Source organism: Rhincodon typus, chromosome 2 (assembly GCF_021869965.1).
Source record: "Rhincodon typus isolate 14 chromosome 2, sRhiTyp1.1, whole genome shotgun sequence".
Taxonomy (NCBI): Eukaryota; Metazoa; Chordata; class Chondrichthyes; order Orectolobiformes; family Rhincodontidae; genus Rhincodon; species Rhincodon typus.
This window is the reverse complement of record NC_063333.1, coordinates 17,763,716-17,789,318: the sequence shown is the minus strand read 5'-3', so window position 1 is coordinate 17,789,318 and position 25,603 is coordinate 17,763,716. Positions and strand designations below refer to the sequence as shown.

General features: G+C 39.3%; 1 protein-coding gene across 1 annotated transcript in view; it reads right to left on the bottom strand.

Annotated features, from left to right (window-relative positions):
- Window positions 1-25,603, bottom strand: part of rbm33a (RNA binding motif protein 33a) — a 139,969-nt gene that overhangs the window by 85,955 nt on the left and 28,411 nt on the right. The window contains exons 3-5 of the mRNA XM_048605997.1: window positions 24,306-24,354; window positions 22,889-22,959; window positions 10,190-10,535 (exon numbers count right to left, since the gene is read on the bottom strand). Coding sequence (XP_048461954.1) covers window positions 10,190-10,535; window positions 22,889-22,959; window positions 24,306-24,354 — 466 coding nt within the window. The remainder of the gene's footprint in view (window positions 1-10,189; window positions 10,536-22,888; window positions 22,960-24,305; window positions 24,355-25,603) is intronic.

Here is a 25,603-nt window from a genome sequence, read left to right as displayed (position 1 = left end):
CATGAGAAGTAGTTGGCAAGTCGATTCTGATTGGAAAAGGAGTTGCAATGGAAACGCACCAACTTGTCAAGTGTCTGTTCAAATTCAAATCAAGCAAGTCCATTCCGAATAGTCAAGGTATTGCCACGGGAAATGCACCAGGGAAAGGCTGTCTCCTAAACTTTAATAAAAGAACAATAATGCAACAAATGCTAGAAATCTGAAAGTAAAAACAGCACTCCAGCACTTTGTTTTTATTTCCCCAAGGTCTTGTTTATTTGAAAAAGTACAATCCATGACGTTTTTTATTTGCAAAGCTCAGGGTTCTGTGTTCACGCGAATATATGTGGCTTTGTGCACAAGTGAACCACACCATGAATGTTATGGTGATGCCAGATGTTGGCTCAATAACTATTAGATCATGCACATCCCTTCAGCTCTTTGTAATAAGGAGAGTACAAACCATACAGCCCATGCTTGCAAAACTGAAAGTAATGCCCAAAATTAGATGCAGCCCCACAACCGGACATTGCTAACAAATCCCAAACGTACTAAGAATTACACTGACAATCTATCTGAAAATATCAATCAGAACTGGACGAAAACTAATCGGACTAGTTTCCTAACGTTGAGTATCAGTAGTTATGCAAGAATAAAGAGTTGAATGCTCATGTGTAAAAATCATTAAGAACTTTTTCACAGTTGAAAAATATAAAAAAGGCTAACTATTGGCCTTCATCTTGTAAGGATTGTTAACATTTTTCATTGCCACAGATACTGCCAGACCTGGAGAATTTCTCCAGCATTCTGTGCATTTCAGATTTCCAGCATCAGCAGTATTTTGCTTTTATTTGAGATTCCTCATATAGTTCTTCCAGTCAGAGATCATCTTTTATTGATGTTCTCATCGATCCCATCCCTATCATTAGCAGCACCCCACCTCCTTTTCCTTTGTGCCTGGTCCTGCCCAAATTCTGAATATTGGTGAATATTCAGTACCCTGTCTTGATCGACCTGCAGCCATGATTCCACAGCGGGAATTTGATTATATCCACTCACCGTCACCTGGCCTTCAAATCAGTGATCTTGTTGCGAATGTTGCAGTCAGTTAGAGAGCCCCTCAACATTGTCTTTATGACATTGTTTAGCATTCTCAGCTTACTTCATGCTTGCCTTCTGATTTTACTTCCAATTTTCCTACTTACTGTTCCCCTGACAAGCTTGTTTAAACGCTCCCTAACACCACGGGCAAATCTCTAAGGGCTGGCACCGTGGCTCAGTAGTTAGCACTGCTGCCTCACAGCCCCGGGTACCCAGTGTCGATTCCATCCTCGGGCCACTGTCTGTGTGGAACCTCAACGTTCTCCCAGTGTTTGCGTGGGTTTCCGCTGGGTGCTCCGGCTCCCTCCCACAGTACTAAGATGTGCAAATTAGTTTGGACATGCTAAATTACCCATTGTGTTCAGGAATGTTTCGTTTAGGTGCATTAGCCATGAGAAATGCAAGGTTACGGGATAGGGTAGGGGCATGGGTCTGGGTGGGATGTTCTTTGGAGAGTCGGTATGGACTTGTTGGACCGAACGGCCTGTTTCCACCCTGTAGGGATTCTATGGATATTAACCCCAGTCCTGTTAAAGGTGCAATTTCAACAGGTCCCACCTGCGCCAGAACTGGTTCTGACTCCCTCCCTCCGATACCAATGATTTTGGTCAATCAATGCTCCTACTCCTCAATAGCACAGAGCACTGAGAATAATTCTTAGATGATAGTGGATTTAGCACAGATTTCCTTAAATTTATATATTTGCAATGTAGACAACTCTAATTCAATAAAAATTCTATTTAATTAAGAAGCGCAAATGACATATTACATAAGAAAACACATGGTTTCTTTTATCAAAATCATGACAGATGAAGACTAAGACACCATTCCAAACTCCCAGTGTCTCCATTGCATTCTGATAACTCCAACTTATACAGGAGGCCTCAGAATTGTCAACTAAGGATTCCCCACCACCATGGTTGACAGAGCCCTCAGCCATGCACCGCGCTTATGTCCTCACCTCTTCACTCCCCTGCCACAACAACAACAGAATCTTCTGGTCCTTACTTTTCACTCTGTCAACATTCATATCCAAAAGGATCATAAGCTGCCATTTCTGCCACCTCCAGCAGGATGCAACCACCAAACAAACATTCCCCTTCCCTTCCTTGTCAGCATTCCAGTGTCCCTCCAGGACACCCTGATCCACTCCTTTTCCACTCCGAACACATTCTCCACACCACATTACCATACTATCGCAGAAAGTGCAAAACTTGCCGGTTTACCTCCTCCCATCTCACTAGTCAATGCCCCAGACATACCTCCAGTGAGCCAATGACTTATGTGGACTTCATTCAATCTAGTCTACTCAATGAGGTCTCCTGTACATTGGGGAGAAATGCAAACAGAGTGACTGCTTTACGAAGCACTTACGCTCTGTCCACAAAAATGACCCCGAGCTTCCAGCTGCCTACTACTTCAATACACCACCATGTTCCCAGGCCAACATTTCTGTCTCAGGCCTGCAGCAGTGGTACAGTGAGGCTCAACACAAACTGGAGGAACAATATCTCATTTTCCACCAAGATATCTGGCATACTTCAGGACTCAATGTGAAGTTTAAAAACTTCAGAATGAGAATACTCCTCCATGTTAATCAACCCCCAACCCACAAACACCCACCAGCTCTGTTTTGTATGCGTGATTCCCAGCACAACCAACCAATTTTAAACCAACTACATTTTTGCCAGCACCCTACGCAGCATTTTTCTCTCTCTCATTTTATCATCAACAATCACGATGTCTGTCTATCCCTTTTGCTCTCTCTCTTCCCCTCCCACCCCCACTTTCTGGGCACTGTCTCCATGTACTCTATTCACTCCGTCCACTTAGTTTTTCTCTCTACTGCTGCCACTAGACCTGCTGAGTTTCCAAACAACACTGTAGGCATACCTAGACAAAGGAAAGTCAGTGGACATGATCTACTTGGATTTCCAGAAGGCCTTTGATAAGGTGCCACACAGGAGACTGCTAAATAAGATAAGAGAACATAATGTTAGGGTACTTGCATGGGCAGAAGATTGGCTGACTGGTAGAAAGCAGAGAGTAGGGATAAAGGGGTTTTGTCAGGCTGGCAGCCAGTGATTAACGGAGTTCTGCAGGGATTACAACTATTCACGTTATACATTAACTATCTGGATGAAGGAATTGAGGGCAATGTTGCTAAGTATGCAGATGGAGGGACAGCTAGTCTTCAGGAATTGAGGAGGCTGCAGAAGGACTTGGACAGGCTACGAGAGTGAGTATAAAAGTGGCAGACAGAAAACAATTTGGATAAATGTGAAGTTTATGCATCTTGGTACGAAGAACAGACAATGTAGACTATTTGCTAAACAGGGAAAGGTTTCGGAAATGTGAAGCACCAAAGGACTTGGGAGTCCAAGTTCAGCATTTTGTTAAGGTTAATGTGCAGGTTCCGCTGGCAGTTAGGAAGGCAAATGCAACATTAGCATTCATTTCAAGAGGGCTAGAATACTAGAGGAAAGACATGCTGCTGAGGCTGTACAGGGTTTTGGATAGACCTGCATTTGGAATATTGAGAGCAGTTTTGGGGCCCACATTGAAGGAAAGATGTGCTGGCATTGTAGGGGGTCTAAGGGAAGTTCATAAAAATTATTGCAGAGATGAAGGGCTGTCAAGCAATCTGGACCTGCACTCAATGGAGTTTAGGAGGACGAGGGAGGGATTTCTATAAACTTACCGAATACGGAGAGGCCTGGACACAGCAGATGTGGAGAAAATGTCTGCATTGGTAGGAGAGACTAGGACCCAAGGGCACAGCCTTAGAGGGGAGGGGCAACACTTTAGAATGGAGATGAGGAAGAATTTCTTCAGCGAGGTTAATCTATGTAACTCACTGTCACAGAGGGCCAAGTTATTTAGGACATTTAAGACAGAGCTAGACAGGTTATTGATTGCTAAGGCGATCAAAGGTTACAGGGAGCAGGCAGTAGAATGAGGTTGAGAAACATACCAGCCATGATTGAAAGGTGGTGCATCTCAATAGGTCAAATGGCCTAATTCTGCTCCTATGTCTCATGGTCTATACCAAACAAAGTACAACAGTTCAAGGGAGCAACTGAACACCACTTCTCAAGATCAATGATGGATGGGTAAACAATGCTGATTTCATAGCAATGATCATATCCCACAGAGTAACACAAAACAAGGAGGCATATTCTTAAAATTAAAGGAATGAATTTCGGGAGTGGAGGAGTATAGGAAGTACATTTTCATTCTGTCTGAATCAAGAAACATATGCTTGCCAAAAAGGGAGTGGGGGTGCAGAGTCGATTCAAATTTTTAACACTAAGACCCATAAGCTCGAGACATCAGGACATCAAGAGAATTTGATCACATGCACTATAAACATAGCAGAGGTATTCATAAACTCTGATGTAATGAAATTGAGACAGGGATTAGCTACAATCCAGATGAACACAAAATGACAAATTTACCAGTTCCCAAAGGAAAGAAGTTGCCCAGACAGGCTTCAACATTGACTTTGGACCTGCAAGGTTTCCTGTCATTTGGTCAAGGCAATCCTTTGCTGATTACATCTAGTGCTCAATCCCACACAGGTCCATGCTCATAAATACAGTCATACAGCACAGAAACAGGTACTTCTGCCCCCATGTCAATGCTGACCAATAAATATCCAACTAGTCATTTCATTTATCTGTACTTAGTCCCTATGGCATGGCATTTTAACTGCTCATCCACAAGCTTCTTAAAATTTGAGAGTGTACCTGCCTCCAACATCTTAGGCAGCACATGCCATATTTCTACCACCACGGTGTGAAAAAATGATTTTCTCATATCTCCTCTAAACCACTTACTCCTCACCTTAACCTCATGCCCTGTGGTCTTCGACGTGTCTGCCATATGGAAAAGATTCTCAAGATCTACTCAATGTGAATATAGATGAGGAGGATTCGTTTAAGACCTCATCCACTGGCTCCATGCACAGGTTGCCCTTTTGGTCTCTGACAGGTCCCAATCCTTTGCTCTTACACTTAATATACTTCTAAAAAGCTTTGGGGTTTCCCTTGATCTTATGTGCCAAAAATATTTTGTGGCCCTTTTTTGCCCTGCTAAGTTCTTTTATTAAGCAACCCCTCATACTCACTATAATTTTGAGGGGCCTCCCCAGTTTTTAATGCATTGTATCTAATACACGCTTCTTTCTTGTTCTTTATAATACTTTCAACATTCCTTGATATCCACGGTTCCCTGGACTTGCTGTCTTTTCCCTTCACTCCTAAAAGAACACGCTTGCCCTGAATTCTCACTGGATTACTTTTAAAAGACTCTCAATTTCCAAATGTAAACTTACCTGCAAGTAGCTGCTCCTAGTCTATCTTTGCCAGATCCTGTCCAATGATATTGAAATTGGTCCTTCCCAAATTTAGACACTTCTTCACCATCCTTATCCCTTTCCATAATGACGTTGAGAACTAGGGCTATGGTTACTGAACCTTCAACCAACTGATCAGCTTCATTCCCTCGGATTAGGTCAAGTACTGCCCCATTTCTAGTAGGGCTATGTACTCACAGAAAAAGCTGCCCTGGATGCACTTTAAAAACTCCAGCCCATCTAATCCTTTCAATCCCAGTTAATATTAGCAAAGTTGAAACCCCTACAACTCAAACTCTGTTTCTCTCACACCCTTTGTTTCTGTGATTTGACTATATACCTGCTCCTCTATCTCCCACTGACTTTGGGAGGACTGTAATATAAATCTAGCAAAGTGACTGGACCTTTTTTACTTCCAAGCTCCCAGGAGAAGGCTCATTTGAAGATACTGCAGTAATGGTGTCCTTTATCAATGATGTAATGCCCTCACCTCTCATATCCACCCATCGTGCCGAAAACTTCTATACCGTGGAATGTCGTGTTGCCAGTCCTCTCCTTCCTTCAGCCAACTATCAGTGATTGCAACAATTTATCATATTCACACGTGTTTATCAATGCTTTAAGTTCATTCATCTAAACAGACAAGCTCCTTGCATTAAAATACATACAATTTAACATTCTGGACCTCCCGTGCAGCTTACTGTACCCAACCCAAATCTTCTCCACCTACTGGACTGTCCTAGCATTCCTTCTGTATCCGATTTGACCTTACTCCCAACTTTACATCTATTCTGTGCCCCCACCACACCCTGGCAAATTTCCTTCCCAAAAGCCGAAGCAAAACTCCCAGCAAGGGAATCATGTTCCGATTAAGTTTGTAACTACCCCAGATGATGTCCCAAAGATCCAAAAATCTAAAGCTCTCCCTCCTACACCAACCCTTTAATCACATGTTCATCTGACCCATCTTCCTATTCCAACAGGCTGTAGCACGTGGCACTGGAAGTAATCTGGACATAACAACCTTAGTAGTCTTCCTTTTTAATCTATTACCTAACTCTCCAAATTCCTGTCGCAGGATCTCATTGCTTTGTTTTAATCCATTCATCGGTACCATGACTTGTTGGCTGTTCACCTCCCATCACTACCTCCTCCCCTTCAGAATGCCCTGCAACTGCTCTGAGATATCCCTGAACCTGGCACTAGGGAGGCAACATACCATTCAAGACTCTTGTTTGCTGCCAGAGAACCAACTGTCAGTTCCCCTTTCAACTGAGTTCCCTATCACTAAAGTTCTCCCAGTCTATTTCCTCCTCTGCTGTGTAGCAGAGCCAAACATGGCGTCAGCTGTTACCATTTTCCCGTGAGAGGCCACCCCACCCCACAACAGTACCCAACTATATCTATTTGAGAGGAGAATGGCACAGGGGACTCCTGCACTACCTGCCCACACTTATTAGTCTTCCTGGTGATCACCCAACACTTTTCTGCGTGTGTAGCCCTTGCATAGTGAGACCAGCTGACTCAACGTGCTATCCACGACATGTTCAGCATCATGGATGCTCCATAGTGAGTTCACCTACAGCTGCAGCCACTCCATGCAGTCAGTCAGGAGCTGCAGCTGAACATACTTCCTGCATACACAGTCATCATGGACATTACAAGTGTCTCTGATTTCCCACATACTTCAGGAGGAGCACTCCAAATGAAGAATGCAAAGAGTGGCAAGGGCATAACTTCCACATACAGCATCAAGAATGGGGATTTAGACAGTGACTTCACAGCAATGTTGGTGAATAAGAATCCTGAGGCTCAGGCTAATGACACAGGTTCTATAACAGTAGCTTATGAAACTTAAATTTAATTAATTAATAAATTCTGGGAGATAAAGGTGCTATTAATAATTGTAACCAGAAAACTATTAACATTGTAGAAATCTATCTGGCACACCGGTGCCCCTTCAGAAGGTAGACTGCTGTATTTACCTGACCTGGCCAACACGTGACTCAACACCCACAGTAATGTGTTGATTCTGAACTGATCTTTCAAATGGCTTAGCAAGCTGCCCAATTCAAGGACAATTAGGGAGGAAGCAACAAATGCTGGCCTTGCCAGTGACACCTACATCCCAAGAAAGAATAAAGAGAAAAAAAAAATAGCAAGCTGGCCAAGTCCTAAAGGGATACAGGTCAAAAACAGGTATATGGAGTTAGGCCACAGACAGCTGCAAGACTGTCTGCGGCAGCAAGTGAGAAAAGGAAAAAAAGCATACTAGCACTCACCTTCAACAATTTACCTTTCACAGATTCATTTGCTCATGACAATATTAATATGAGTAACAAATCCAGAATCCTTGTGGATGTGAGTCCCCATCTTTACATTGCAAATACCCTTCACTACCACCATCCTAAATGGGATAAACTTTCAATAGTTCTAGCTACTCAAAACTAGGCATCAGTGTGGTGTTGTGGTCCATCAGCAGCAACAGAATCATACTGCAACATGCAATAAATGAATTGCAAGCAATTCTAATCTGTAACCTCAGTAAGGCATATTCCCCACACTCCATTATCGTCAAACAATATTTCAATAAAGAGTTTAGGAGGGCAGGTCTGGAGGAGCACGTGGTGTACCTAAAACTAAATCAACCTGACACGTCAATGCATTCCAAATAGCGGAAACATCACATTTAACAGAGAGCTAAACAAACCCACAATTAGACGGTCAGATTTACATTCTGCAGTCCTGTTACATCTGTTGATGAGCAATTAAACGACTGGAATAGGAGGAAGCTCCAGTTATCTCCATCCTCAATGATGGGAGCAGCCTAGCACATCAGTGCCAGAGACATGGCTCAGCAGCATAAAGGAAAAAGCAACCTGCTTAACTGGCACACCTTCAACATTCACTCCCTGGACCAACAAGGCTCAGTGGCAGCAGTGTCCACAAAATGAACTCAAGCAAGGCTCTTTTGACAGAACCTCAATCTTTACTACATCGAAGAACCAGGGCAGCGGGCACAAAGGATCACCACCATTTGCAATTGTCCCCCCAAGCTACACACCATGCTGACTTTTAAAACTATTGCCATTCCTTCACTGTCACTGGGTCAAAATCCTGGAAGTCCCTGCCTAACACCACTGCAGTTTTCTACATCACAAAGACAGTAATAGTCTAAGGCAATGCCATAGCACTATCCTCTGAAGGGCAACTGGGATAAATGCTAGCCTAACTAGGATGCCCACATCCAGTTAAAAATTTTTACAATGGCACAACAGGCTGCAGTGGCTCAATATGCTACCTGTTCCTAGGTTACAAAGTTCTAAACTCTTCTTTTAGCACCATCCCAAATGAAGAAAAAGCACTGCTTTTACAAAGCATTATCTGTACTTCATTTGTTGAAGAAAGATGGAATTTGCCTTGTCTACAAAAGATATTTGTCACAGAAAAAGTTGGGGGCGGTTCAAAAAATCCATGAAAACGTACGTGCCAAAAGTCATGTTTAGAATCTTTTTCTGCGGCCATCAAGACAGGAGGCAAGAATGATGAGAAATTACATCTTTAATATTTCCACTTACGGCATCTATTATTATGTCCACAACAATGTGTATCTAATATGGGCTCAAGGCATATTTAAACTTCTGTTACCATAGCCCAATTACACATTTTAACCAATTTAAAAAAAAATGCCTTGTGACATTAACAAACCTCCATTTTCCGTTGTCATTTTTACAACCAAAAGATTCACTGAAGGTTATAATGTTAACAGTCTGGGGACTCAAATTCAATTCAGTTTGACAGGTATTCACGCTGACCCCAACAGAATGAATTTGCCAGTTTTGAATGAGACTCCGTAAAAGGGTACTTTCCTGCATTGCTTAGGGCATCTCTCGGCAGAAACCGAATTGAGCATCCATGAGTGAGGATAAATTATTCTGATCAATCACAATGGAACAGGGAGATATTTGGGATGGAAAAGAAATAAAATTTAAAATGCTTCAAAGCTTAATTAAACTGGATTTTTCCCCACTTATAATTCACTGAAATCAATTTTAGAAGATTCTGAAACCACTTCTCTCACTGTATACAGTACGCACTGAAATTACAAAATTACTTGAAAATTTTAAATTTTTGGTCAAATGTCAGCTTTAATAATTTTGCCAAAAATAATTTTCCCTGTTATGAGGCATATTATATAGAATAGTTTCTACTCCCATTCAAAATGCTGTGACTTATGTGGATTTACCACTTAATGATGATAAATGCTTCTACACTAGAGATCATCTCAAAAGCTAAGAGTTAATCTCTTTATTCAGTTTAAAGCTGCAATGTGTTGAAAGAAAGGATGCAGAGAACATCAATCATTTCTGAGAATTAACATTCTGAAGAGGTCAGTAATCTATGTACCTTTACAGGGCTCAATCAGATCCCATCCAATCTGCTGATAAAAAACCTTTCACCTTAACTGTGCTTGACAATTGGCAGTGTATCTGCATCAGACAATGCAGGCTTTTTCACAAAGATACAACCCTCAAGGTCATAATGCCAACCAGTCTCTAAGCCTGTCAGAAGAGTATTGCCTACCTCCAAACAAGCTGTCAACATAAACTTTGTCAGACAGGAGATAAAGAAACTGACAGCAAGTGATAATAGGTCTAATTTTCACACCTCCCCTGGGACAGAAATAGTTTTAAAATCAGCCTGGATCCTGATGAAGTGTTATCTGAAATGATACAACAGAAAAGGACTTACTTGAAATTCATCATCTAGAGGGTCATTGATTTCAAGGTCTAACACTTCATCATTGTACATTTCATCCCCCTGTTCTGCTGGATAATCGATTTGGTCGTCTCCAAGCTGTGTGTCATCTTCATACTCCACGCCTTCTTCCTCTTCAACATATTCGGCATGTACATAGCCCTCCATTTCTTCTTGTGCATCTTCTGCAACTTCAAGAGTTGCATTTTCATCATCTATGTCATGGTCTGCATAATGGAATATCTCTTCACTTGATTTATCACCAACACTCTTGGACAATTCTAAAGATGTACCCGCAAAAGATGCTGACGCATTCATGTCAATAGACACATCTTGGTAACTGAAAGGAAAACATAAAGACATTATATACTATGGAAATATTAATGATTTAAAATTTATCCCTCAGCATTATATTCAAAATGAAAAATAGGTGACCAAAATGTTTTATCATAAGCATCAAAATACTATCCAATTTGATTTGCAATGATGCATAAGCAACATTCAAATTTCATGACAAAGTAAAATTTGGATATATGCCAAAGTCACATGACTTCAATTAAAATTTATCTTTAATATTAACATTAATTAGCTAACAGTTTTATACCTTGCAATGGTGGCTCTAAACCATTACTACAAGTTAAGATCCTTTACACAGGTTAGTTATCTTTTAACCACATGACTAAAGACCAAAATAATGTACAAACTCAGATTCTTTCTGAAGACACCCTCACATCAGTCTGCGTAGGAAATCTGCACCCAAAACACTCTAACCAGCTCTGGACTGCTTCTACTGGCCATTCTCCCTTCAAGCAGAATTTCAGCGTTGATCTCCCCAAGAAAATTTACCCAAACTTTGTTGGTACCGTACAAATAATTACATTAATAGCCCAGGAAAACCCACAAGCATCAGTGTCAGGATCACTGGGTCACTTGATTTCACTTAGGACATTTCAGCCAAGTGCCTTGACTGGCTCTGATCTGAAATCCATCAAATTTTGCTGTTTCGCAACACCGCTAACTGTCACACATGCTTGCCTTACCTTGGGATTTCAGTGTTTTTCAGTGCAAAAGTAGTTTTACTTTTCCAATAAACATGCCAGAAAGGCTATTAAGTATGTCAATGGATGTTGTAAAAAAAAGGAATCACTATTTATTGTCATTAGCAAAGGAAGTAGACGTACTGCAAAGATTTGACTGCACTGTATAAGTGGCAAGACTGAGCGAGGTTAAGTGTTACTACCATGTATGATTTAAAGAAGCAGAAAGACAAATTGTTGAAATTTTACCGTGAAAGTGAACCTTAAAAAGTAATGATCAATAGAAAAATAATGCAAAGATCAAAAACTGAATCACTCAATTGTGTTATATTGGAGTGGATCCATCAGCGAAGTATGGTAAATGTTCCATATTCCAGCCCACTGATCAATGAAACAAGCCAACATCTACCATGAAGAGTTAAAGGTTAAAGCTGTGCATGTGCACATGACAGAAGATGGGGCCAATAACTGTGGGGATTGGGGCTGATTGCTGTCAAGAGAATGGAAGAGGTGATCACTATCAGGGGGTTGGGGACATTGAACACTGTCCATTTGGTTGAGTTTTCAATGTTGATCTTCTGATGCTGAATTTGAAACCAAAAATAAATACACACTCATAAGCTTCTTTCTGTGTGACATTTGCGTACAAAATTTTGGATCGATTAAAATCCGCTATCCATCTTATCATAGTTTCTCAATGTAACCTGGCCGAAAAACTACTTCAGGTAACATCAACTATCCTTTAATTGAAAAGTGAAATTATCCCAACTCTGATACACAACTGGTCCAGAGGTTTTCAGATAAAGAATACCTGACATGTACCTTATATTTCGAGTTATTTACAACAACCTTGCATATGAATTAATTAATTTGCTTTCAAACTTTCACAATTATTTTAAATATGAATACCTGCAAGACAAAAATATCTAGTTATTGTATGTGTAGTCTATTTATAAAGTGTGATCACTAGCAAAGTATGTATTTGTTATTGAAACTGCAGAAAATTGTCTTGCTTTCTTATTACATTCTTGCATATTTTGTGTTGACATTTTCCATTATAATCGACACTTATTAAAAGAAAAGGCCTTTGTAAACCTGTCATTCTGACTGCACAATATTACCACCATGCAATGCAATTGATCCTAAGAACAACTACGGAATGGACACTGTAAATCCACAAAAACTGAACAGAATGCACATTTACCTGTATTAGCTAGCTTTTAACCTGATTTGAGACTGGGGTCCTGGCTGGCATATTCAAGAAGGGTAACCTGGGTATTTGGAAGTACAGTTCTAACAAAACACTCATTTTGTCAAAATTTTTAGTTTTGCACTCAACAAGACAATTCACAAGAATACCATTTTAGGGAGAAAGCCAACATTTACACTGTATAAGAACAAGAGTACTGAGTGGTTAGCAAGTGGACTCTAATTGGCACAGGCTTTGTTAATCAGTTAATGATAGGCAATTAACTGTCAGGGTCTAAATTTTAAACCAGGCAGGCTGACCCTGATTAGTCAAGGCCCTAGGTATTAAGTCGCTTCAACTCATAAGTGCACCATACTGCATGCCCAACTGACAATCTTAATTTATAATTCTTCATCACTCAAATTTCCAGCAAAAACATTTAATGTTGGGCGCTCTATTTCAGGTTTTGCAAAAGGGACAGGCTAGATACAGTCGTACCCACATTGTTGAAAACTGCAAAATAAATTTGTTGCTTAAAAGAACTCTGAAGTCTTTGGGACTCGCACTGTATATTTCTGGCATCACACTGGCTCTGAAATTTACATACCATATCACTCATTTGTACAGTATACAGAATGTTTTTCAGACTTCAATTCAACATCCTGTTACTGGAAAATACCACATATATTGTAAGAGCTTGAAACAGTTAGCTTCACAAATTGTTAAAACTTTTCAGTATTTTTTAACCCATCCGGAGTAATGAGAGGTCAACTAGGGGACTTCACAAATAGGATTCAAGCTATTTGTTCATTGCGAAAGCTTCTTAAGAAAATAGGATGCATCACAGAAACCAGTATTCCACACGATCAAATCATTTTTAGCAAAGTCATGAACATCCCAAAGGCCAACCCCAGGCTTTTTCAGCAATATTCAAGTTGTACACTATCAAAAAGCATTTGGAAGTCAGTTGCTGCAAATATGGCAGTTAACTATAAAACCATAAGAAATAGCAACTGGAATATGCTGTTTGGTCCATCGAGCGTGCTCCACTATGCAAAACGATCATGACCGATCCAACATTTCTCGCGTCCACTTTTCCTGCTGTTTTCCCATAAGCCTCGATTCCCAGACTCATCAATAATCTGTCTATTCTCAGCCTTTCACATACAAGAATTTTCCCTCTCAGCTCACAGTAGCAAGGAGCTCCAAAGACACACAAGTTCTCAGAATAAATTTCTCCTCATCTCAGTCTTAAATTGGTATCCCTTTATTCTGAAACTATACACTCTGGTCCTAGACTCTCCTCAATATTTACCCTACTAAACCCCGAAATAAGCCTATATATTTCAATAAGATCATCTCCAGTCATCCAAATTGCAATGAATACAGTCCCCAACCTAAAGACAACTCTCCATACCAGGGATGATCCTGCTCTCAGCTGCCTTCAATGAAATGGTATCTTTTCTTGAATAAGGGGACTAAAACTGCTCTGTGTTCCAGCTGTGATCTCACCAGCACCTTGTACAGTTATAGTAAGACTTCCCTACTCTTATACTCCAACCCCTTAAAATAAGTACCAACATCCCATTAGCATGCCTGATTACCTGCTGTACTTGCGTAGCTTTCTGTGTTTCATGCACAACTACCCCCAAATCCCTTTGTGTTGCAGCTTTCTGCAGTTTTTCTCCATTTAAATAATATTCTGCTCTTTTAATGTCTCTTTCAAAATGAATTTTAAATTTTCACACATTATCATCAATTTGCCAACTTTCCGTCCAAAGTAACCTATCCATATCTCTCTGTAAACTGTTTATATCCCTCTTGCAACCTAATGTTCCACTTGTTTTTGTGTTGTCTGCAAATCTGGCTACAGTATATTCACTTCCTTCCTCCAAGTCATTAACACGTACTGTAAACAGTCATGGCTCCAGCACCAATCACTGTCCAACCTCACTGGTAATGAGTTACCAAACTGAAAAATTCCTTTTCCCACTCTGTTTCTTGCCTATTATGCAATCTCTATCCATGCTAACATACTACCTCCAACACTTTGGACTCTTATCCTATAACTTAACATTTTGTAAGGTACCTTGTCAAACGCGTTCTGGAAGTGTAAATACTACAGAGTCATACAGTCATATTACATGGAAACAGATCCTTCGGTCCAACCAGTCCATGACGAACATAATCCCAAACTAAACTAGTCCCACCTGCCTGCTCCTGGCCCATATCCCTCCAAACCTTTCCTTTCATGTACATGCCTTTTAAAGATATAATTGTACCCACATCCACATCTTCCTCAGGAAGTTCATTCCACACGTGATCCATCCTCTACATAAAAAATTTGCCTCATGTCGTTTTACATCTGTCTCCTCTTATGCTGATTCCCCTCTATCCATGCTGGTTGAGACTTCTTCGAGAAATACTAATAAATTGATCAGACAGGATTTGCCTTTCATGAAGCCGTGCTGACTCTGTTTGATTAGGTTACGATTTTCCAAATTTTCTGTGATTATTTCCTTCATGATTGATTCCAATACTTTTCCAACAATAGATGTTAGACTTAATGACCAACAGTTAAGCGCTTTGCCTCCCTCCATTTATGAATAAGAGTGTCGCATTAGCAGTTTTCCAATCTTCCGGTACTTCTCCAGAATCTAATGATTTTTGGGAAATTACAATGCATCCACTATCCCTGTATTTACCTCTTTTAGGATCCTAGGATACAAGATATCTCTTCCTTTAATCTACTTCAAATACTACTTCTTTTGTGATAGTGATAGGACTTAATTCTCCCTTTTTCTTTACCATGCTTCATTTGGGTGTGAGGGTTTGAGAGGTGGGTGGCATTATGATCTGATTTGGCTAATGGCTTTCCAAAACTTTCACCTTAGATGCACTCTTTGATGGCTGCAGGGATTTAGAAGAGAAAGTCGTGGAGAACAGTAGGTAGAAATAAAACACAACTATCAATGGGGGAGGTGGCGGCATGGTGATTACGGCACCAGGTTAGTAATCCAGATGAACATATCTGTTGACATACCCAAAATGCACACACTTAGTAACCACCCCAGAGATGTAATTCCATCTCATGCACTCATTTATTTGTGAGCCATGTTTTAACTGGCAGGATGCTTCACAAAGTGTGCATGTGCAGAACTTTCCACACATGCAATGTGAATCTCTCGGGGGTCTCAGGAGACTCAACCAATCCAGAAATGCTTTTGGGATATAGGTTCAAATCCCACCAAAGCAGATAGTGAAATATGAATACAATTTTTAAAAATCTGGAATAAAAACTGGCCTTAATTGTAGTAAAAACTCAACTGGTTCACTAATGATGTCCTTCAGAGAAGGAAACCTATCAACCTTACCAGGTCTAGAAAAATTGCAACTGCAGACTTCTAAATGCCCTCTGGGCAACGAGCGATGGGCAATAAATGCTGGCCTTCTCAGCATGAACATTTTTTTTTAAATAATCAACAGCAATTAACCAGATAGAATTTTATTGATAGGCCCTCTCCCAGGTAACCGTAGATTAAAACAACAGAAGCGAAAGGCAAAATATACAGCACTTCAGCTCATTCTTTGCATGTTAAAGTTCAAACAGCAAGTCACACTCTCCTCCTGCTCCCAATAAGGCAGTCAACTAATCCCATCTGTGTGTATAAATTGTGTGCAAATGAAACCCAAATGCCCAAGAGGTACCATTTTTAGAGGAATAAAAGCTAAAATGGTAGCAAATACTGTTAACATAGAAGGTAATTATGTTTCATTAACCACTTTTTCCTCATATTTTACATTACAGCAGCAAATTCTGAAAACTCCCAACATAACACAGCTTATCGGGCTTAGCACGACTGCCAACAAATTCTCTCAGAAGTTGTTTTAGTCTGAAACTGCTGTCAGTATAGAACAGTTCCACACCATTAAAAGATCTCAACAGTTAAAAACAGCCTATACATTGTCAATCAACCAACAGGCAATGGCTGTTAACTGCAACTTTACTAAATGTTCAAAAACAGAGGAAAGCACTTTTGAAAATGAGCAAAAATTCGTTGAGAAATAAACCACCAAATTGCTAGGTTCAAGTAACCTTCATTTCCCATTTTACTTAGAAAAGTCAAATGTAGGTGACGAAAATATGATTGGTCAAGTAGTGGTTCTGCTGAATTTCTGCATGAAGTCCAAATCAGTAACTGACAAATGCCTACCACTGATATTTACTTTAATATTTTCCTTATCCCCATGCCTCTTCTTATATTACTGATGTTTCTGAAACAAATTAAATTTTGCTAGAAGGGATAGATGTTTAGCATTTGCAAAGGTCAGTGAACATTGAATGTAATTAAGCAATATTTTCATTGCTGGCTTTGGCTTCGCTCTCAAGATGTTTTCTCAATGTTCTACATACTGTTTGGTGCCTGACAGACCATCATATCTGCAGTACATCATAGACATATATGTGCAGACGTTTTTGTTTGTTGGTTGGGCCACTAAAGAATAAAAAGTTAAATTTGAAATACCAAATTCATTTTTTACACTGAGCAGCTTCAAAAGATATTCTAAATTCCCAGCATTGCTAAATTGCTTTAGTTTTCAGTTTATTCAAGCCTACAGTTCTATTACAGCGCCTCCATAGCATTTAAATGAAACATCTTTTAACTGCCATTACCAATGAAAAACTATACCATATATTAAATCACACTTCGGCAAATGTTTCACGAACTTGAGCTCTGAATTTGCTTTTAACTGTTGTACCCAAGGCACCTTATCCTAAACTTATCAGTATTACTGCTGTTTTCTAAATTCTCCAAAGGGTTGATAACTTTCCTGTGTTTCAACATCCAGAAGAAAAGATTTACAAGTATGTTGCCAGGGTTGGAGGATTTGAGCTATAGGGCGAGGCTGAACAGGCTAGGGCTATTTTCCCTGGAGCATCAGAGGCTGAGGGGTGCCCTTATAAAGGTTTATCAAATCAAGAGGGACATAGATAGGGTAAGTAGGAAAGGTCTTTTCCCTAGGGTGGGGGAGTCCAAAACTAGACTGTATAGGTTTAAGGTGAGAGGGAAAAGATTTAAAAGGGACCTTTTGAAGAGAATGGTGCATGCATGGAATGAGCTGCCACAGGATGTGGTGGAGGCTGGTGCAATTACAACATTTAAAAGGCATCTGGATGGGTACGTGAATAGGAAGGGTTTAAAAGCATATGGACTAAATGCTGGCAAATGGGACTAGATTTATCTAGGATATCTGGTCAGCATGGACAAATTGGACCGAAGCTCCATGCTGTACATCTTTATGACTAACTGAACAGTACATCAGAAGTCACCCATCTACAGCACCATATGTCAACAACATAACAGCTTCAGACATGCATTTTACTCAATTGGCAGAACAGCTTAAAATTATTTTATTTTCTTAACTGCTATTCTGCAACGACTAAACATGTTAGATCGAGTTCCAGAACTATCTTCGAATTTCCCAGAACCAGTTTGACGTCATTCACTGAAATGTCAAAATATCTATTCATAATGTAAACTAACTTTCCTGTCAAATGCCACAAATAATTATGAAAAGGACCTAAAGAAAAGTAATTCTTAAATCAATATTATAGCTCCTAGGTCAGACAAGAAACATACAAATCTCCGACAAAGCACAGAAATAAAGCAACTATTCAAAAGTTCTGAAGAACCTAAAACAGTAATTTAAACCGAAGCACAATGTGCACTTCAAAAAGTATCAGAAAAATTTCAATACAATAAAATTATGCTCAAATAATAAGTTTCCAAATCCAGTGTCTCATACACAGATCAATACACAAAATAATTAGATAAAGCCTTGGGCTCATCTATAAGCAATCTAAAGAGCTAATACGTTTACCATTAGCACCCACTGGATTTCAAAAAACGAAAACCCAATGTATTTTTGGAAAGGTTTGACAACATAGTCCAATAAGATCCAAAATAAATGGCAACCTAAAATTTTTTTTTTCTGAAGAAGGGTCTAGGCCCGAAACGTCAGCCTTCCTGCTCCTCTGATGCTGCTTGGCCTGCTGTGTTCATCCAGCTCTGCACCTTGTTATCTCAGATTCTCCAGCATCTGCAGTTCCTGCTATCTCGGCAACCTAAATATGGTTGTTTTCAGCCAGTCAATACAAAACTGGAGTATGGCAGAAACTTGCAAGGACTTGCTAACAGAAAAACATTTCTATCATTCTGATAATACATACATGACGAAGTGGTTAAATACTGCATGTTGTTCACCACAGATTCAGCATTGTTTAGGACCCTGAATGCCACATGGCATTTACCACGGATCAGGCCCAAACCAATAATCTGAACTTAACAAAATAAACATTTAGTCTAATACTAAACCAATCTGTAAGTCTGAATTTTCCTTGTCCCTGATGTCAGTACCACTGAAACAATTGCACCAACAAGGCTTAGAGCACAGCATTATTACATAAAGCAGATGGCACTATAAGATTGACAGTGCTGAGATTTACTTACGAATTACTCAGAGACAGAAATACTGGGTGAACGTTTATTAAGGTTTTTAATGGTTTATCTATACTCCATTGTGTTTCAGAGTACAAAATTTTGTAAACAAAAACTAAGATTAAATACATTTGAGCATCTTCATCACTCCTTAAATAAAGTATGTGTTATTTGGCTACTTGTGTATAAACTCAGGCTGTGAATTGAAAAGATTAAAAGAAAAAGTCCAAGATATATCCAATATCACAAAGAATATTCCTTGAGATATGCAATACTTTCTTGACCGCAACGGCAGAAACTAAACTCCAACCCAAAATTATGACTTTTAAGCACTGATACAGGACAGTGGCTTAGTAGTTAGCACTGCCGCCTCACAGTACCAGGAACTCGGGTTCAATTCATTGGGTGACTGTCTGTGTGGAATGTGCAAATTATCCCCATCACTGCATGGGTCTTCTCCAGGTACTCCAGTTTCCTCCCACAGTCCAAAGATGTGCAGGTATAGCAGATTGGCCATGCTAAATTGCCCATGCTAAATTGCCCACAGTGTGCAGGCTAGGTGGATTAGCCATGTGAAATGCCGGGTTACAGGAATAAGGTAGCGGGGTGGGTCTCGGTGGGATGGTCTCTTCAAGGGTTCAGTGTGGACTTGATGGGCCGAAAGACCTGACTCCACTATGATTCTGATAAAGTGAGGGAAAGTAGTAAATTTTGATAAGTACACAATATTGTCTTTTTTTTTAAAAATTTTACCAAAATATAAACACTTAAACAGAAGAAAGTGAAGAATGTCTCAATGTGAACATGGGATAAAAAATTTCACAGCATCACAAGAGATGCCTCACGAAGAGAAATTGAGGAGGTATCCAAACAGTACACGGCCAGCAATGATGTCAATTCTCATCCTAATAAATACTGGCTCCATCCTACAGTACTTACAGGAAGCTGAACAAAGACAATCATTAGCTCCTCAGCAGCTCAGAAAGCCTTCAGGCCATCTTCAAATCATTTCCAAATGAAGCAGCCATGATTCACAGAAATAATACAGTACTGGTAATCAATCTGAAGGCATGCCATAATGTGATGGATTTGTGAATTATCACTGTTGAAGTTTTTACGTAACACTTCATCAAGCAAATTTTAAGGTACTTACATTGTTGAAATCACAATTTCATCTAATGGCAAAGACAGGTGGTGTGGGTGTTGTTATCAGTCCAATAGAAGTTGATCTGCAGCACTTACAATTTCCCAAGAAGGATCTAATTAATTTGTAACCTAATTTAAAAACCATCTGGCCAGCAGTAAAGTTACATGGCTAATTTGTGTCATTATCCTCACCTATCAGCAAAAATTCACTTTGAAGATTAATTATAAGGTTACTTTAAGTGCCCTGAAGCATGTGGACAGTATGAATTTTAGACATTTTTACATTCTGTGAATAAAAACAATGCCTGTGAAAACAGTTGTAATGGCAGCATACAAGCAAACAATTAATTTATTTACAGTATTTGAGATCAAAGATATTTGTGCAGAAGATGAAAGGTAACTTGCTTCAAGTAAAGTACAGCTCACCAGAGGGAGTGTAATTATGAGTGCATTCCCCTGTGTCCAATTCTTAATTTTCCAGTGTCTTTTAGATTACTGAACACATTTAATTCAGCAAATGCCTGTACTTTGAGCACATTTATTGTAGTTAGCTTAGTAATTGTATTTCGAGGAGCTATGCTGATCATTAAGTTTTTATAACATAATAAAATGTATCACAACACAATTAATCCCCAAGATGTTGACTTTCATACGGTTTGCTGTATTCTTTCAATGAATTTGACAGCAGTTGAGCTTTATTGTAAAGTTTATTGTTTATGCAAGATAGAGCAAATCATTTCAGTTTATTCCAATCAGTGAAGATTCGATTGAAAAAACAAATTGCTTTCTGCAACTTTTGTTGAGGATGTAATACTTACATTTCGTGAACAAAAATACTACTACTGGAGAAACTGGATCACATCTGCAGTACTTGAAAAATTTCATTAGTTAACTACTTGTCCTTCAAAGGAACAATTTGAAAGGAACAGTTGACAGGATGAGGGAGTGTTCAAAAAGTAGCAAGAGAAAGTAAAAGAACTATAGTTAGTGGGGCTCCCGACTCTCAAGGAGCAGGTCACATGGAAGAACAAGGCAATTCAGACCTGTGAGCTTATTCCACTATTCAATGACTTAAGTGCTGATCTGTATCGCAATGCATTTACCTAATCTGGCTGCATATTTTTTGAGATTCAAGCCCAAAAAAAAATTCATCAAGAACAGTGTTGAAAATTTCAATTGGCACATTATGAAACTTTTTGGAGAATGAGTTATAAATTTCCACTATCCTCTAAGTCCAAGTGCTTACTGATTTCACTTCTCAATAACCTAATTCAAACTTTTATCAATACATCCTCTGGTTCTGGATTCACTCACTGACAAACAGTTTTACTGCACTACTCTGTCATGTTCATTAGTTATTCCAAATACTTGAATTACAGCACCATCTAATTTAGATCATCTAAACTCAAGGGAATACAAGCTAAGTTAATACAATTTAGTTATTTCTTTTCTCATCATCTATTGCTATCGCAGATTGCTGAAGTTGACTCAGCCTAGAAGACAATTCCATACTTTCAGTGCCAAGATTAACGATTAGACATGTCTCAACCAAAGGTCGATCAATCTTTAATTTAGTAAAATTAATGTTTCATGCTATACTCACATTATGAATTGGCCTCAATCTTCAGGCTCATTTTTTCACCTGTGTTTTTCAAATCCACAGCCTAGGGTAACATGGTAACACCATGTCATCCGCCCAAAACGTGAGCACAGATAGGATCTGAACCAGGACATGTACAACTTACAACTTGATATAAGGCTCAACATTCAAATGACCTAGTTTCTCTTACATATGAATGTAGATTTCCAAATGTTTGATTCCTCTATAGTACCTCAGCACAAGAGAAATATTTTGATTTGTTTTTCTCAGTTCACAGTGAACTAAAGGTTTCCTCACACCGATTTCCATATTTATCTTGCACATCACAAAGATGTGCAGGCTAGGTGGATTGGCCATACTAAATTGCCCATAGTGTTCAGGGATGTGTAGACTAGGTGGGTTATGGAGGGATGGGTTTGGGTGGGATGCTCCAAGGGCCTGTTTGGACTTGTTGGGATTCGAAGAAATTTTCTAAGAAGAAATCTAACAACATCATAGATAAACTTATCAGACATGAACGTGCTAGCATAAAAGATTTTGCAGGTTCTTCTCAGCCCTGCCTGAAGTAGGCATGTTTATCTTTGACGCTCTATCAGCTGCATAAGATCCACACTTGTGGCTGATGGCACTTGCACAAGAATGGCTCTTTCCTCAACAGCATAGTAACAATCTAATGAGTCCCAGTTGAATAAAACTGTAGAAGAGACAGAGTTAAAATACTAATTTTTTTTAAGACTTAAGGGTACTGTCCTTTTGCCCATTTAGATGAGTGTTCACGACTGAAATAGAGCTCCAAGAGTGATATGTTGCAATGAGGAGGTCAACGTTATCAATGGAAATTGACCGGCAGGAAATAATAGAAACTGCACAGATTATTGCAGTATAAAATAGTGAACCAGTGTTCTTCAAACTATCTCAAATGCTTTTTTTAAATCATATTGGCACATGAAAGGTAACTGAACTTACAGAAGTGGAAAGAACTAGCAGTAAGTTCTATTTTATGCTTAACACCTGATCTAACAGACCAACTGTTAGACCAACAAACTGTTGCTCAACACATTTAAATTCACTTAAAACAAACAAAATTACATCAGTGTACAATACTGTTGAATGAGCCATGATTATTGACTTTATCAAAGGTTCAAGTTTACACGCATTTTCTTTTTAAGCATTCTACTTTAGATACCAGGATCACAAAAGACATGGCAAAACCTACTGTACCTTTCATTTGCTTCATCATCACTCTGCAGAAGGTTATCATCTAGCTCTTCATCAGATTGATCAGACTGATTCTAAAGTGGGAAGAATGACAAACATCCAATGCAGTTAAATAAGACAGCAAGATCTTGTTAAATAATTCTGAATTACTTCATCTAAAATTTATAATCTTCAGCGTTTTCATTCACTACAGCACAATTTTCAACTCTCATCAATCGGATTTCAGCTATTTCGAAAACTTTCTGATGAACAAATTCAAGTTTGCACCATAGTAAAATAGCAACTCGGAGAACAGACACAAAAAACACCCTCAAACAAATTGGAAAAGGTCAGAAATCACAGGTTATAGTCCAACAGGCTTATTTGAAATCACAAACTTTGAGAGCTGCTCCCTCATCAGGTCTACTCCACCTAATGAAGGAGCAGTGCTTCGTAAGCTTGTGATTTCACATAAACCTGTTGGACTGTATAACCTGGTGTCGTGTGACTTCTGACTTTGTCCACCGGTCTAACACTCACACCTCCACATTAAACTGCAAAGAGCATTTAGAAGATTTGTGTTGTACACAACAACACTGATTTTTATGCACCCTCAAACGTCTGCCTTGTACTCCTAGATTTTAATTTCTAAACTAAGTACTTGAATTTGCCTTTAATTTCTTTATGAGCTGGTGATGGAATGCATTCTGTTGGTTATTGATAGCAGTGCAGATGTGTTTAGATAACAACTTTAGAACTGCAACAAAGTCAGCACGTAAGTGGGAACTTTGAAAGATAAACTATGATCATGAAAGATGGGCCTTCACCATTAAACTGCAAATCCAGGCCAATCCAGTCCAGTGTAAGCACTGAACGTTGCAGTGTAATTTCAAACTGCATTCCACTGTCAAGGGATTCATCACGTCATTCAAAGCTTCACAGTGGTTTCAAAACAGGAAATATAATTGGGCTCATAAACTGCATAAATCACCACTTCGCATCTGCAACAAATTCAAAAGCAATTTGATTTCAGTTGAGTCGGGAAAGTGTGATGGTCGTTATAGATGACAACCAAAAACTAGCTTTTGAACAAAAGGCATTATGTTACTTCTAAGTGACATAGAAACTGCACCATAATCTGTGGGATGAAATCACCTCCAGTATTATTCACTTGAGGTCAAAACTCATGTATTATGTACTGTTCATTTTAAAGTTGAATTTTATCAAATTTAGGTTTATTCTGCCATTCTGTACATTTACTGAAAGCTACACTAAGTTTGCACATCAATCCAATGCTTAAAAAGAAACTAGTGGTCCAAATATTAAATCTTTGCTGGTGTTGTGATCAAGTATGCAAGAAAGCTACAAAATGGACAGAACTAAGAACTCTAATCATTGATCTCTTAAAATCCGTTCCAGAATTGTTTTCAGTTCACCTTACCTTTTTGCTCAAACCCCAGTCATCACTAAGCAAGTCATCTTCAAGATCGCTGTTAGAAAGATAAAATAATTAATGCCTACCGTTTAATTGTTTGATGGCATGATAAATGTTTCAATATACAATATACAAAGACAATACTGCTGATTTACCATTTTGGTATCTGGATGGAAATAGTTTTGTTACCTGATACATTAGCAAGGCATCACTTATTAAGTGACTAATATTCTGAATTAAATAGTTTTGCAAAATGAAATCCTGTTTCAAAAAGAAAATCACTGAATTCTGGTGCATTAAATTGCAAGCTTACATGACCAGCTAACAAAGAATAGAACAAAAACATCACTCAAGTGCAAATTATCTACCCACTATTAAAAGCTTTTTTGCACAGCTGGGAATTAACTTACAAGGACTGTTTTGCATGCAGTTTAAAAAAATAGAATTACAGGCCAATTACCCAAACATCAAATGGTGGGGGAGGGGGAGGCGGAGGGAAATGTTGGACTCTGTTAGAAAAACTGATATAATACTTGGGAATTCTGAATGCAATCAGACAAATATAGCATGCCAGGGCGCAAGGTGGAAAGGAGGCCAAGTAAATAGTGTCTTTAGGTGAGGATGGATGAGAGCATTTGGGTCAGGCAGCATGGGAAAGGTAGGAAGAGGCAGCAGTTGGGATCTGAAGTGGGAAGAAGGGAAAGCAACAAATCCAGAGCAGGACAGCAGGCAGATCGGTTTCAGTGCATTGAAAATGAGTACTTAGTCTTAAGTTGTTAACTCAAAGTTGAATCCAGAAGGCTATAAGATGTCTGATTGGAAAATTAGGTGGTGTTCCTCCAGCTTGCATGGGGCTTTACTCCAACACTGTAGCAGTTCTAGGGCAGAGACATAAGCCTAAGAGTACGATGGTGTGTTGATATTGCAAGCATATGGAAGGCTGGACCTATGCTTGCAGACTGAGCAGAGATGATCTTCAAAAGAGTGATCCAGTCTGCACTTGGTCTCCCCAATGTTAAATCAAACTCAGTCAAATGTTAACTTGATGTCAAGGGCAGCCACTCTCACCTCAATTCTGAAGTTCAGCCTTTTTGTCCATGTTTGGATGAAGGCTGCAATGAGGTCAGGAGGGGAATGACATTGGCAGAAACCAAACTGAGTTTCAGTGAGTAAAAACCAAAAGAACTGCAGATGCTGTAAATCAGGAACAAAAACAAAGTTGCTGGAAAAGCTCAGCAGGTCTGGCAGCATCTGTGAAGGAGAAAACAGAGTTAACGTTTCGGGTCCGGTGACCCTTCCTCAGA